Source organism: Lithobates pipiens, unplaced genomic scaffold (genome assembly GCF_037356315.1).
Source record: "Lithobates pipiens isolate NorthernLeopardFrog02 unplaced genomic scaffold, aLitPip1_a1.2 Scaffold_16, whole genome shotgun sequence".
Classification (NCBI taxonomy): Eukaryota; Metazoa; Chordata; class Amphibia; order Anura; family Ranidae; genus Lithobates; species Lithobates pipiens.
In genome coordinates this window covers 584,721,597-584,736,456 of record NW_027507748.1, presented here as the reverse complement: position 1 = coordinate 584,736,456, position 14,860 = coordinate 584,721,597, and the positions used below count along the sequence as shown (strand labels likewise).

General features: G+C 44.9%; 1 protein-coding gene across 1 annotated transcript in view; it reads right to left on the bottom strand.

Moving 5' to 3' along the window:
• Nucleotides 1-903: 903 nt before the first annotated feature.
• LOC143983773 (pleckstrin homology domain-containing family A member 3-like) overlaps nt 904-14,860 on the bottom strand; it is a 67,335-nt gene continuing 53,378 nt past the window's right edge. Inside the window, exons 5-8 of the mRNA XM_077483829.1 lie at nt 6,537-6,704; nt 5,206-5,240; nt 3,632-3,790; nt 904-1,140 (exon numbers count right to left, since the gene is read on the bottom strand). Coding sequence (XP_077339955.1) covers nt 3,667-3,790; nt 5,206-5,240; nt 6,537-6,704 — 327 coding nt within the window. The 3' untranslated portion in view covers nt 904-1,140; nt 3,632-3,666. The remainder of the gene's footprint in view (nt 1,141-3,631; nt 3,791-5,205; nt 5,241-6,536; nt 6,705-14,860) is intronic.

Sequence of the window (14,860 nt, the reverse complement as noted above, 5' to 3'; positions counted from 1 at the left end):
ATTTTGCGCTTTGCCACGGCCGGCAGTCAAAGTATGCAGTGTGTACATGAAGCCTTAGGCGGATGGTGGTGGTGGGGCATTGGTTAACAGCTTAAAGTGGAGTTGCCCCCCAAAAAATAAAACCACTTAAAAATCTTAAAAAAAATCAAAAAAAAATAATTGGCAAAAAAAAAATTTTTTACTCACCTCTAAATACCGGTTGCTAGGGGGTCCCTCGTAGTCTGCCTTCTTCATTGCCCGGGCTGGTGACATCACTTCCCCTCGCGCCGCACATTCACCTGGGACCTGTCACGTGTCCCAGGTGACTGTACGGCGTATCACGGCGCCCTGCGCCGCTCGCGCATGCGCAGTGGGTGCCCGGCTGTGAAGCCACAGCCGGGTGCCCACAGTATGCATGACGGCGCCGCGAGCGGAGCGGGGAGCGAGGGGGGGGCTTCGTTCCCCCGCATCGCTGGAACCCGGGACAGGTAAGTGTCCGATTATTAAAAGCCAGCAGCTGCAGTATTTGTAGCTGCTGACTTTTAATTTTTTTTTTTTAGGGGGTACCCCACTTTAAGGTGGGTACACGGATTAAAATTTAGTCGCTTCAGTAGAGACCAGCTGAATTTCAATCTGTGTGTATCCAATCGGTTGCAGGTGTTGATCAGTGTATTCTGATAGTGTAGTGCCCGCTGTTAGAATACAATGTTACTATTGGGAATATTCCTCCAGCCACCTCATTTGTATGAATGGAGGAATCCAAATGTTTTCTGAATGAAAAACAAAAAGCACATATTTCAGGCTTAGATGACAAATTAAAGCGTATGTAAGAAAATAAATGCATAATCTTAAATCAAATAGGCATATACCCCAATGAAATAATCAAAATAATGTATAACAGAAGCGTTTTTCAAAACTCATCAATTTCTAAAAATATAAAAGGATTCTTTATTTTGTAGTGACAGTTTATATTACAAAATGTTGTGTATCACTGCACAATTTTTGGACACAAATAACAAAGAAAAGTTGTTGACTCAGAAATAGAAATGTCCCTCCATCTTTCATTTTAATATATAAAATATTGTTCAATAGGATACAAAAAATTTCTCTGACCAAAATAGAATTACTTCAGGGAATTCGGAATTCACAACAGGTAGCTTTCTGTATAAAAAAAAAAAAAAAAAAAAATGAATGAAAATTACATGTAGCTAGATTTTAATTGTAAAATAAATTACATATGTCCCATGTTCTTCCACATGTACTGGGTTCTTTTGGGGTGCAATATGTGCTGGGCTGCACTAGGCAGTCTTGCCCAACGTAGTCTGAATGCATAGACATGGCAATTTTCCTTCAAACCTATGGGGTTTATTTACTAAAACTGTAGTGTGCAAAATCTGGTGCCGCTCTGCATAGAAACCAATCAGCTTCCAGGTTTTCAGTCAAAGCTTAATTGTACAAGCTGAAGTTAGAAGCTGATTGGCTACCATGTACAGCTGCACCAGATTTTGCACTCTCCAGTTTTAGTAAATCAACCCCTTGGAGTTCAGTTCAGTTCATACCACTAGTGGTGTGTGCTGAAACAAGTAGGACATGCTGCATTTTTAGTACATATTGCGATGCACTACACCATATCACAGCAAACTGCCATGCACAAACATTAATGAAATACCATTGTGTGACATTTCAATAAAACTGAAAATAAAAGAACTTTGCAAATGCATCATTACTGCTCCTTTCTTAGTGCAGACCAACGCCTGTGTTATAACTAGATTTGCACTGAAACTTCAGCCGAAAACAAGGTTATTGGTATTTTGCTGATAAGAGAAAAGCGTGGCAATAATGGCACCAAAGATGAATCGATTTTGTCGCAATACTACCATGATTTTGCTATGATTATAGTGTATTTTTCATAGGTCACGTGACTCAAAAGCTGCATTAAAAACGTACCATGGGTGCGTTATTAATGCATTTCAATAGGGGAGGTGCATTTTTTTTTTAGTTCGCCAAAGATGCAGCAGGCAGGATTTTTAATACCACAACGGAAGCGCAACGGACCAGTATGAAGACATACAGTTAAAGGGATGCATTTTTCTTGAACTTTTCTTGTGCTAAAGGTGCTAATTATGGCCGAAAATAAATTCATATTCATTTAAATTCACGATATTAATTAAAGAGTCAAATGTAATACAATTATATCTAAAAAAATTATATCTAAATATATCTAAAAAAATTATATCTAAATATATATATATATATATATATATATATATATATATATATATATATATAAAAATTATAGCTAAATATATATATAAAAAAATTATATTAAATATATATATATATATATATATATATATATATATATATATATATATATATATATATATATATATATATATATATTTTTTTTTTTTAAACTGTCATTTTCGGCCAAATGCATCCTGCATTTTTGGTACCAACATTTCCATTCAGTGCACCTCTTATTATAACATTCGCTGGTGTGAATGAGCCTTAAAAGTAGTGCTACCTACATATGTGCATGTTGTGGTCCACATTGATATTACTTTATGCACATTTCAATACAAATAAAATCTTTTGGATTAAAAGAAAAACTAAAAAGCCACATATTACCTTTAAAGCTATACTCCAGGCAAACAGTATTCCCTGTCAAAGGTTTTTTTTATTTCAGTCCACCTAGTTTTGAGATTTACATAGCTCTCTCACATCATAAAGCCTGGCTTGATAGGGCAGGAGGCCTGGTTTATCTGCTGCACTTAACACATTCAGATCTGGTCTCTGTACCAGTCTGGACAATAAAGTAGAAACACCACAATACTGTGCTCATCTCTGGCACTCTACTCTCTCCTTCAATCAGAAATTCCCTTGTTAGCACAAAAGTGTTACAGCACAACTGACTTGCTCACTTCTCCCTCTCCCAGTCTTAGCTCTGCTGTACAGTGGATTGCAAGATTTAAAAAAGTACATATAAAATGTCATTAAATCCACAGCCACCATTTCACAGTTTGGATGAGTTAATATAGCATTATCATCAACTGTATTTAAAACAAATAACCACTTGCACTGTAGTTTTACTGCACAGAATCAAATATAGATATATATATATATATATATATATATATATATATATATATATATATATATATATATATATATATATATATATATATATATATATATTTATATTTATATTTATTTGTTTTTCTCCGGGTAGGGTGGCGCATGCATGCTGCTGCCGACCCGGCTGTGCCATTACTGGCTCCAGTGCATGCCAACAAGCCAATGATTCATGGCCAGGAGCTCGCCAATCAGTGGAGCGGATGACAGGAGAAAGCTCTGTGTTGGTAAAAACAAAACCAAAAAAACAAACAGATAAACAGATATTTACTGACAGTGGGGATGTGCTGTCACTTCCCTTAGTAAAAGCACCACATGGTAAACACTTTACTGGGCACACAATAACCCTTTGATTGCCCAAGATGTTAACCCCTTCCTACTCATTAGTACAGTGACAATGCATATTAATAGCACTGATCACTGTATTAGTGTCACTGGTGATGTCAGTTAGTCAGTTCCCTCTCAGTGTCAGATTGATGGTCGCAATTGAATGTAATTTTATAGACATATGCCTTACCTATTTGGCTGTGTGGCTGGTTACGTATATGCCGTTCAATCAACAATGCCATTACCAGATGTCATATAATGCTGTTCCCGAGAGTGTACACGCATTGCCATTTCCTCCAGATTCTTTACCACTGTCACCCCATTACTCCTCCTTGGTGATGCAGCAGTCCTATGAAGAAGTGAAGTTACAGTGAAATCATCTCTCTTGTTCCCATAACAAAGTGTATTCCAACTCTTTTTTTTTATATATTGGATTGGGTAAGCCCATGTCAGGAAGTTATTGCTGTCTGCGTCCCCACTAGGTAAAGTCGTCTTCTCTTTGGGTCCTGGTGACCATTGCCTCCAGTACAGAAAGTTATTAAGAAATACAAGCATTTTTGGTACAGAAACAGGTGGTGAGGGAAATCTTCCAATAAGGACACCTGTTCTTTTGACAGCTAAGGCCTCATTCACACCATGGCACAGAGACATCAATTTTTCTGCACACGTTCTGCCAGGGCTCAAACAATTCAATTGTTCTCTATGGGGTTGATTTACTAAAGCCAAAGGCAGTTGCTCTAGAGTAGGGGTCTCCAAACCGTTTACTGTCCTTCAGACTTTAGGGGGGCCGGACTGTGGGCACTGGAAGTAGAAAATTCCCTGCCATCAGTGGGAAGAAAAAATGCCCTACATTTGGTGGGAGGAGCTGTGCCCCATCCTTGGTGCCATTGGGAGGAGCTGTGCCCCATCCTTGGTGCCATTGGGAGGAGCTGTGCCCCATCCTTGGTGCCATTGGGAGGAGCTGTGCCCCATCCTTGGTGCCATTGGGAGGAGCCGTGCCCCATCCTTGGTGCCATTGGGAGGAGCCGTGCCCCATCCTTGGTGCCATTGGGAGGAGCCGTGCCCCATCCTTGGTGCCATTGGGAGGAGCCGTGCCCCCTCCTTGGTGCCATTGGGAGGAGCCGTGCCCCATCCTTGGTGCCATTGGGAGGAATTGTGCCCCTGCGCTGGTGTTAGTGGGGGCGGATTATGCCCCAATGTTGGAGTCAGAGGATGAAATATTGCCCCAAGGGCCGGATAAAAGCAGCCAAAGGGCCACATTTGTCCCCCCAGCCAGAGTTTGGAGACCACTGCTCTAGAGCTTAGTAAATAAGCAAAAGCTCTAATGACTTTCATCATCCAATCATGTGCAAGCAAAAATGCTATTTTTTTTTTCCTTGCACACGATTGGGTATTCTTAGCAAAGTGACGCTTTATCTCATTTACTAAGCTCTAGAACAACTGCACTTTGCAAAGTGCACAGTCTATTTTCCTTTAGTAAATCGATCCCTATGCGCCCTGTTCACACCACAATACTGGTATCTACATGTATGAAGTTTTCTGCGTGGGGAAAAAAAACAAACGTGACATCAACTTTGTGGTGTGAACAAGGCACACGGAGACATTTTTTTCTGATGAAATGCTGGACACATGCACCCTTCTCTCATGCTCATGCATGAGAGAACTACGTGGTCTGTCAGTCACAGGAGCGGGGGTTGTGGCAATACAAACTTTTTGGATGTGTCGGGTTTTAACACTGCAGAAAATGAGACCAATCCTACTCACTTCTGGGGTGTTGGCTGACTGATGGAACGTTTTATCTGAAAGAAGGAAAAGGCAGCTTAACACAAGCTTTAAAAAAATACAGCGAATACATAAGACAAAGTAGAGGAAGGCAGCAGGAATCTTTACAACAATGTGCATACAAATTGGCCCAGGTAAATCAAACAAGTTGAATGATGCTAAATTTTATCTTGACATATTTTGTGCAGCAGGCAGCCCCACTACTTCATTCTCTACATTTGAATCTAATGTTGGCCCCCCCAGACACTACATGATGCTCTTATGTTCAGGCACTATGTGGGAGATTTACTAAAACTGGTGCAGCTGTGCATAGTAACCAGCACTGTTAGGCAAGAAAACCATGTTTTGTGCTCCTCTCTAATGGAGGTTTCACTTTGTTACTACTGTCTGGCCTATCCTGACTTCTGGGCCAATTCCCCATCTCTGCAATCAAGTGCCACTTACCCACCATTAGGGCTCTTTCACATGGGATGTCTGATCAGGTCCGCCTGTCAGTTCTTCAGGCGGAACTGATCGGACCTTGCAGTGCCTATGGAGCGGTGGATGTCAGTGGACACATGTCTGCTGACATCCCCCGCTATCCGATACTGCCCGCAAAATCTATACGGCTGGTGGTCCTATTTTCCATCCATCTGGCAGATTGGATCTGTCCATCCGATTTCCCCATAGAGGAGAGCAGGACGGTGTCAGTGTCTGCTCTGCACAGTGGAGCGGACAGGACCTGTCACCCGCCTGCTCAGCGAACCTCCCACTAAGCAAGCGCAATCCGTTGCACAGAGGTGCTCGTGTGAAAGGGGCATTAACCTATTCAAAGAAAAAATAATGGAGCCCTTTATGGATGACAGGCGAGTTTGCTTGCACAAGCTGCACAGAACCAAAGTTGGTGAAGTCACACCTTCAATAATGCCAAAAAAAAAAACAGCAAAACCTTTTGGCGGGTTCACTTAAATTACCAACTGCATTTTATTTGCTGTAGTAGATCAATAATAATAGCCCATGTTTACATATACTTGGCTTTGGGGTTGATTTACTAAAACTGGAGAGTGCAAAATCTGGTGCAGCTGTGCATGGTAACCAGTTTCTAACTTCAGCTTGTTCAGTTAAGCTTTGACAAAAAAAAAACTGGAAGCTGATTGGTTTCTGTGTAGAGCTGCACCAAATTTTGCCCTCTTCGGTTTTAGTGTAGTTTTTAGTTTGAGTTTAGTTTTAGTTTTAAATCGACCCCTGTTTGATGTCAATCAATTAGAACAAAAACAGTCATGGTCACTTTACTTTAGACCGTTGTTTCTTGTTGACAAGTCTGGGCAATATACCTTACGGCTTTGTGGAAGTTTGCTGCCAACAACATCTTCTGGCAGGACAGGCAGAGGGGGGCTCTGTATCAGCGGATGCAGGTTGTTGACATACTTCATACATTCATCTAGTGTTGAACATACGTGAGAGCAGGTCCCGTGTAACACAGAGCATGCTGCACCAAGTTTCTAGAAGAAAAAAAAAAAGAAAAAAGAAAAGTATGTAATAGAAATGGCGATCAATGGAAATGATAAGATTATGCCCTGATATGAAGGAAATTTCTGTCTCAGAAGTGTGTGATAGAAGTACCAGTTCTTGACTAAAGAGGCACATTCTAGGCAGTAAAGTTATAGGGGTTGTAAAGGTTCGTATTTTTTCACCTTAATGCATCTTAACCCCTTGAACTTGACCCACGGGGACACACTATCTCTCTGCCTGGAGTTAATGGCTGTTGATTGGATAGATTGATAGCAGTGCAGCCATTGGCTCCCGCTGCTGTCAATCAAATCCAATGACGTAAGTGTCAGGGGGCGGGGCAGAGTCCTGCGTTTGACCTCTATGGGCAGGCCTGCAAGGTAACCCCCTCGGGGAAGCACCTCTCCGAGGTGGTTATCAGATGTGGGGAGGAACCACGAGAGATGAGGTTCGGGGCAACTCTGTGCAAAAAACGAGCTGCACAGTGGAAGTAAATATATGTTTGATTTTTTTTTTAAAAGCATTTTTGCCTTTACAATCACTTTAAATCAACTTGTGTTCCTTTTATTCTTACTAAAATAACTGCCTAAGGGGGCCATGTGTACATTTAAAGCATACATTGCTAGCACAATATAAATCTTCAAAAGAGCATCCAAAAGTGTATTTAAAGGGATCACATTACAGCAGTAAATTGCAATCTACCGCTGTGATCGCTGTAATCAATTTTTGGGTGCCTTTTTGAAGATCCATGCACAGTGCGCTGGCGATATACTGTATGCTTGGACTTTTGAGGACATCAGTTCCTAGCCTGTAGTCGCTACAGCACCCAGGTGCTTCACGCCGTTTCAAGGAACGTGTGCGAAGGAAAGATTATAATTTGTTCACATGTTCGTTTAGGTAGCTTGCAAAGCACCATGTGAACCCCAAACCCCATGGCACTCTAAACAAATCTTGTTTCTAATTCCTGAAGTGGAACTTAGGTCTGCTCCCTTCTGCATCTCACTATTGGTCATTGAGGCCTCCCATTACAGTAATGCACCAATAGTATATGGCAGGAGAAGGCATGAAAACTTGGAGCTTTGCATAATCAGGCATCAACATTTAATCTGCTTAGTAGATCATTCACTTTACTGGCTGCAGGTTGGTTTTGGCCACTAACTTAGGCTACTTTTACACTGATCAGTATTGAAAATGCAATACGGGTATGTTTTTTGTGCATTTTTGCTGCGTTTCAATGCATTTCAATAGGGAGGTTAATTTTGGCGCTTTGTTTTTTAACTGACCAAATGTGCACCAAAAATGCGGCAAGCAGGATTTTTTACACCACAACAGAAGCTCAATGGACCAGTGTAAAAACATACATAGATTTCTTCACGCAAAAGCGCTTCTAAAATTGCTCACTATGAAAGCAGCCTTAATGAGAAAAGAGGTTGAGATCAGCAATCAATCGACCTCTGGAGCTTGTACCTTTAAAACCCAAACAAGCAATACAGCTCCACTGTTAATTCAAAGTTAAAATACCAAATGGATTTAAAAGACATAAATTAATGTGGATATACATTCAGTAATACAACATTGAATACATTTTGTAATGTAAGCGGTGTAAGGCTCGATTCACACCTATGCATGTTGCTTTTGAGCGTTTTTGCAGTTCTTTTTGTGGTGCTTGTCGCGTTTTTGGACACATGCTTTTACCGCGATTTTGCGGTTTTATTTTTTTACTGTGGTTGCTTAGCAACCAGATATATACAGTGAAAAAAAACAAAACAAAAAAACGCAAAACGCAAATCGCGGAGCATTACTAGTGCGCTGCGCAACTTGCGCAGTAGGGAATCGGGAAGTGAAGCCGCAACGTTTCACTTCCTGATCCCCTCACCTAGAATGGCAGTGGCAGCAGCCGAGACCGATCTATCGACATCGCTGGACCCTGGGACAGGTGAGTGTCCATTTATTAAAAGTCAGCAGCTGTAGTATTTATAGCTGCTGGCTTTTAATATTTTTTTTGTAGGTGGAATCCCTCTTTAAGCCAATTGGGAACAATCAATATTGTCTGTGAGCTTCAGTCATTGAATTCCTTTGTGAACTATAGAAAGTTTCTGATTTACAGGAGCAGGGGCAGTATTTTAATTTGCTTACCTTTCATTTGGGAACTGCTTAGTTCTTTATTATACTCTGACATTAGTATTTAATAATAATACACTTAAAAGAGAAGTACATTCTTTTTTCCTCCATCATACTTACCTAGGTGGATGTAGCATCGGTCTGATGCTGCATCTGCCCCCCCCCCCCCGCCTCTGCACTGAGAACTGAGCGATCAAACATCGCCGATTGCTCGGTTTTCAGATCTCCATGAGTAGAGAGCGGCAGACTATCAGTCACATCTCTCTACTCTTCTACCTCCTCATTCATTGGAGCGCTGGCCTGTGTCGGGGGGCGGAGCGGCCATCTCAGGTTCTCAGCGACTCGCCGAGAGGCTGAGATGGTGTCGGTCCAGGCACCTGGCGGATCCAGACTCCGTGGTCAGGATGACGCATGCCTGGACTGACATTGGCGACGTCAGCAGAGAATTACTTAAATTACACTCCTTTGATCCATAGGAGAAGTACAGTCATACAAGCTTTGGCTATACTTCACCATGTCAAACATGTCAAAATTACTAGCATTGCTGAGCAGAAATGTGATGAAATTACACAGGATCTATAACCATTTACCACAATGTAAACGTATTTCTTGAAGCTTTCACCAAGAATTCCAAAGAAAACCTGTTCAGTGTGTCGGTTTACATCATAAACCTGAAATTCTTGACATGCAGCGAATTACAGGCAGCTTGCCATCTACTACATTGTGAATGTTTATGTAAGAAGACAGCTCAGCATTCTGTAAACCCCAACTGGCTGACATTTAGTTTGCTGAAATACTGCATCATAAACAATTGCCTTTTTTGAATTGTTTTTCATTTTTTCATCCCAGTACGCCGATTTCCTTGCACCAGCAATGGCTAAATGACACTTCTAAAATGAGAGTTTCCGGATAGTGATTATTATTATATTCAATACAGTTACCAATAAAAGCTCAATCTACAAACACAGTAGGTCTGCAGGCATAGACCATAAGGTTTATTCTTGGATAGAAAACGGGTTACAGGGACGCGTCCAAAGGGTGGTGATGAATAACGTGTACTCAGACTGGTCTGGAGTGGTAAGTGGGGTACCCCAAGGCTCTGTCTTAGGACCAATTATTTTAAATTTATTCATAAATGATATAGAGGATGGCATACATAGCTCAGTCTCAGCGGAGGGCACAAAAAAAGGCCGGGCAATAACTTCACATCAGGATATAGAAATTTTACAGAAAGACCGGAATACAATAATGGGGTGTGCAACTACATGGCAAATGAGGTTTAATGTGGAAAAATGTAGGGTAATGCACTTGGGGGCTAGAAACAAACTACTCACTAGGGGAAGAATCAAGGATGGAAAAAGATCTGGGGGTCTTAATAAAAGACAGACTGAGCAATAGCACGCAATGTCAAGCTGCAGCTACCAAAGCCGGCAGAATATTAGCATGTATCAAAAAGTGATTTACTCCAGAGATAAAACTATAATCCTGACACTTTATAAAACTCTGGTTAGACCACATCTGGAGTATTTCTTCCAGTTCTGGTCACCAATCCTCAGAAGCAGGGCCGGCCCTAACATGGGACCCAATGGGACCATTGGTCCCGGGAATTTCTGAAGGGCGGCACATTGACGCCCAGAAAGACAGTGGAAGACTGCTCCACACGCCCACCCCACTCCGCTCTTCTTATTCCACTGTGTGGATGGCCTGGCACTGCTGCTATTACATGTAATGGCAAAGCACAGCTGGCCACCCGCCCATCCTCACCGTGGCTCCCCCCACATTGCTGCTGACAAGGGAAAGTCAGCTGACAGGCTGACAGCCAACAGCGTGAAGGGGGAGAAGCTTTCTGCTGAGCAGAGACCCCATGATGAAAGAGGGATCGCTATAGGCACGGCTGACACTGGGAGAAAGTAAGTGCCAGCACCACCAATCCCATCTCCACTACCCTTGCCTGTGTCTAACCCCCTCCCTACCACCCCTGCCTGCGTCTAACCCCCTCAATACCACCCCTGCCTGCGTCTAACCCCCTCAATACCACCCCTGCCTGCGTCTAACCCCCTCAATACCACCCCTGCCTGCGTCTAACCCCCTCAATACCACCCCTGCCCGCGTCTAACCCCCTCAATACCACCCCTGCCCGCGTCTAACCCCCTCAATACCACCCCTGCCCGCGTCTAACCCCCTCAATACCACCCCTGCCTGCGTCTAACCCCCTCAATACCACCCCTGCCTGTGTTTAACCCCCTTACCACCCCTGCCTGCGTCTAACCCCCTCAATACCACCCCTGCCTGCGTCTAACCCCCTCAATACCACCCCTGCCTGCGTCTAACCCCCTCAATACCACCCCTGCCTGCGTCTAACCCCCTTACCACCCCTGCCTGCGTCTAACCCCGTCCCTACCACCCCTGCCTGCGTCTAACCCCGTCCCTACCACCCCTGCCTGCGTCTAACCCCCTCCCTACCACCCCTGCCTGCGTCTAACCCCCTCCCTACCACCCCTGCCTGCGTCTAACCCCCTCCCTACCTGCGTCTAACCCCCTCCCTACGACCCCTGTCTGCGTCTAACTCCCCTGCCACACCTACCAGTCAGTGCAGGTGCATCTGGATATGCACCTGAGATCCCCCCTCTCAGGATGTCTCCCTGACTGGTCGTGGATGCCTGGCAGGAACGGTACGCATAACCTCTCCCCAGCTCTGGTCTTCTCCTCTGCATCGTGGTGTCTCCTCCCCAGGCAGACAAGATGGAATCCTTTCCTTTCTTTAATCCTCCCTCAATACCACCCCTGCCTGCGTCTAACCCCCTCAATACCACCCCTGCCTGCTTCTAACCCCCTCAATACCACCCCTGCCTGCGTCTAACCCCCTCAATACCACCCCTGCCTGCGTCTAACCCCCTCAATACCACCCCTGCCTGCGTCTAACCCCCTCAATACCACCCCTGCCTGCGTCTAACCCCCTCAATACCACCCCTGCCTGCGTCTAACCCCCTCAATACCACCCCTGCCTGCGTCTAACCCCCTCAATACCACCCCTGCCTGCGTCTAACCCCCTCAATACCACCCCTGCCTGTGTCTAACCCCCTCAATACCACCCCTGCCTGCGTCTAACCCCGTCCCTACCACTCCTGCCTGCGTCTAACCCCGTCCCTACCACCCCTGCCTGCGTCTAACCCCCTCCCTATAACCCCTGCCTGCGTCTAACCCCCTCCCTACCACCCCTGCCTGCGTCTAACCCCCTCAATACCACCCCTGCCTGTGTTTAACCCCCTTACCACCCCTGCCTGTGTTTAACCCCCTTACCACCCCTGCCTGTGTCTAACCCCCTCAATACCACCCCTGCCTGCGTCTAACCCCCTCAATACCACCCCTGCCTGCGTCTAACCCCCTCCCTACCTGCGTCTAACCCCTTCCCTACCACCCCTGCCTGCGTCTAACCCCCTCCCTACCACCCCTGCCTGCGTCTAACCCCCTCAATACCACCCCTGCCTGTGTTTAACCCCCTTACCACCCCTGCCTGTGTCTAACCCCCTCAATACTACCCCTGCCTGCGTCTAACCCCCTCCCTACCTGCGTCTAACCCCCTCCCTACCACCCCTGCCTGTGTCTAACTCCCCTGCCACACCTACCAGTCAGTGCAGGTGCATCTGGATATGCACCTGAGATCCCCCCCTCTCAGGATGTCTCCCTGACTGGTCGTGGATGCCTGGCAGGAACGGTACGCATAACCTCTCCCCAGCTCTGGTCTTCTCCTCTGCATCGTGGTGTCTCCTCCCCAGGCAGACAAGATGGAATCCTTTCCTTTCTTTAATCCTGAGGGCAGCTGGTCTGTGTAGTTCTGTCCCCATAGAAAGCTACGGACCATTTCGTAATGGGGACCACATGTTCCAAGATGCATTGCTGCAGTACTCCTAGAGTATCATTGGTTTCTTCCCCCTGCCAATGAGGAAGCAGGGGAGGGAGCAGCATGAGCTGCTCTGTCTGTGTCTCTCACTCACTGCACAGTGAGGGGAACAGGGGATGAAATCCCTCGCAGGAGCTGACAGGCTGTGTCACCCTCGTGAGAGCCTGTGTTAATCCTGGCGGTGGCCAGAGAAAGATGCAGGTCAGTGGGGCACCCGCTACACCTTTGACAAGACATTTAGGGTCTAAAAGTGCTCCACTGAATTTAATGCAATGCACACTGCACTGCATTATATTCTTTCCCAGCTTTGATGGCCTGGGTGGGAAATTATTAATGGGGACCCGGAAGGGAGGTCACACGTCACTTCCAGGTCAATAACTAGAAGGGGAGAAGAGTGGATGTGTGTCTGCTCTCCTCCCTCACCTTTACCCGGCGGCACCCGCTATGCTGGTTCCGGGCCCGCAGATGGGCAAGCGGAGCATGCAGAACATGGAGAACATGGAGAGCATTCAGGCAGCAGCCCAGGCGCCAGGTCAAAACTTCTTGTTGCCATGGCAGCCTGGTGCCTGGGGTTTGTCGAGCCCTGCATTATATAATGTGGACAATCAATCAAAGGCAGACATGTTTGTCCATCCTATGCTACAACCATACCTGCTTTCCCTACAGTGAGGGGGGAAAAAAAAGTATTTGATCCCCTGCTGATTTTGTACATTTGTCCACCGACAAAGAAATAATCAGTCTTTAATTTTAATGGTAGGTTTATTTTAACAGTGAGACAGAATACCATCAAAAATATCTAGCAAAATGCATTTAAAAAAAAAGTTAAATTGATTTGCATTTTAATGAGTTAAATAAGTATTTGATCCTCTATCAATTAGCAAGATTTCTGGCTCCCAGGTGTCTTCTATACAGGTAACAATCTTAGATTAGGTGCACACTTTTAAAAGGAGTGCTCCAAATCTCAGCTTGTTACCTGTATAAAAAAACACCTGTCCACAGAAGCAATCAGATTCCAATCTCTCCACCATGGTCAAGACCAAAGAGCTGTCCAAGCATGTCAGGAAAAGAGTGTAGACCTACACAAAGCTGGAATGGGCTACAAGACCATCACAAAGCGGCTCGGTGAGAGGGTGACAACAGTGGGTGTGATTTTTTTGCAAATGGAAGAAACACAAAATAACTGTTAATATCTCTCGGTCAGGGGCTCCATGCAGGATCTCATCTCCGTGGAGTTTCAGTGATCATGAGAACAGTGAGGAATCAGCCCAGAACTACACGGGAGAATCTTGTCAATGATCTCAAGGCAGCTGGGACCATAGTCACCAAGAAAACAATTGGTAACACACTATGCCATGAAGGATTGAAATCCCGCAGCACCCGCAAGGTCCCCCTGCTCAAGAAAGCACATGTACAGGCCCGTCTGAAGTTTGCTAATGAACATCTGAATGATTCAGAAGAGAACTGGGTGAAAGTGTTGTGGTCAGATGAGACCAAAATCAAGCTCTTTGGCATCAACTCAACTGCCCGTGTTTGGAGGAGGAGGCATTAACTCAACTTAGGCAAACAGTCTGTCATCACACAATTCCCTGCCGAAAATCCGATCATGTGTACAGTACGAGGCTTAAGGCAGGCCATACACAGAGAGAACTTCTTTCCTGCAATGAGCCATTGTATTCTGCCGGCGGGGGAAGCCGATCCCGGTGGGAGAAGACCGATTATTGCTAGCAGCTATACCAGCTGCAAGCTATAATTGTATCTAAAATCCGGCACGCTGGTTGTACCCAAGGTGATCCTACAACTTGGGTACATTTAGCCTGCTCATACATAGTTTAAATGTCGACTGATTCCTGCTTGGCCAGCCTAACAGAAAATGCTTCAGGGGACTTGTCGTACAAATGGAGAAAGCCTGCTAGAGCAAGGAATAAGCCAAGTATAACACCTGATTCCATATTCATTTGAGTAAAAGTGGAGTTCTGCTTAAAAAATAAAAAATAAAGAATTTAAAGTCAGCAGCTACAAATACTGGAGCTGCTGACTTTTAATAAATCGGACACTTACCTGTCCCAGGGTCCAGCGATGTGGGGGAACGAAGCCCCACTCGTCTCCCCCTCCTCTCTGTGGCACCAG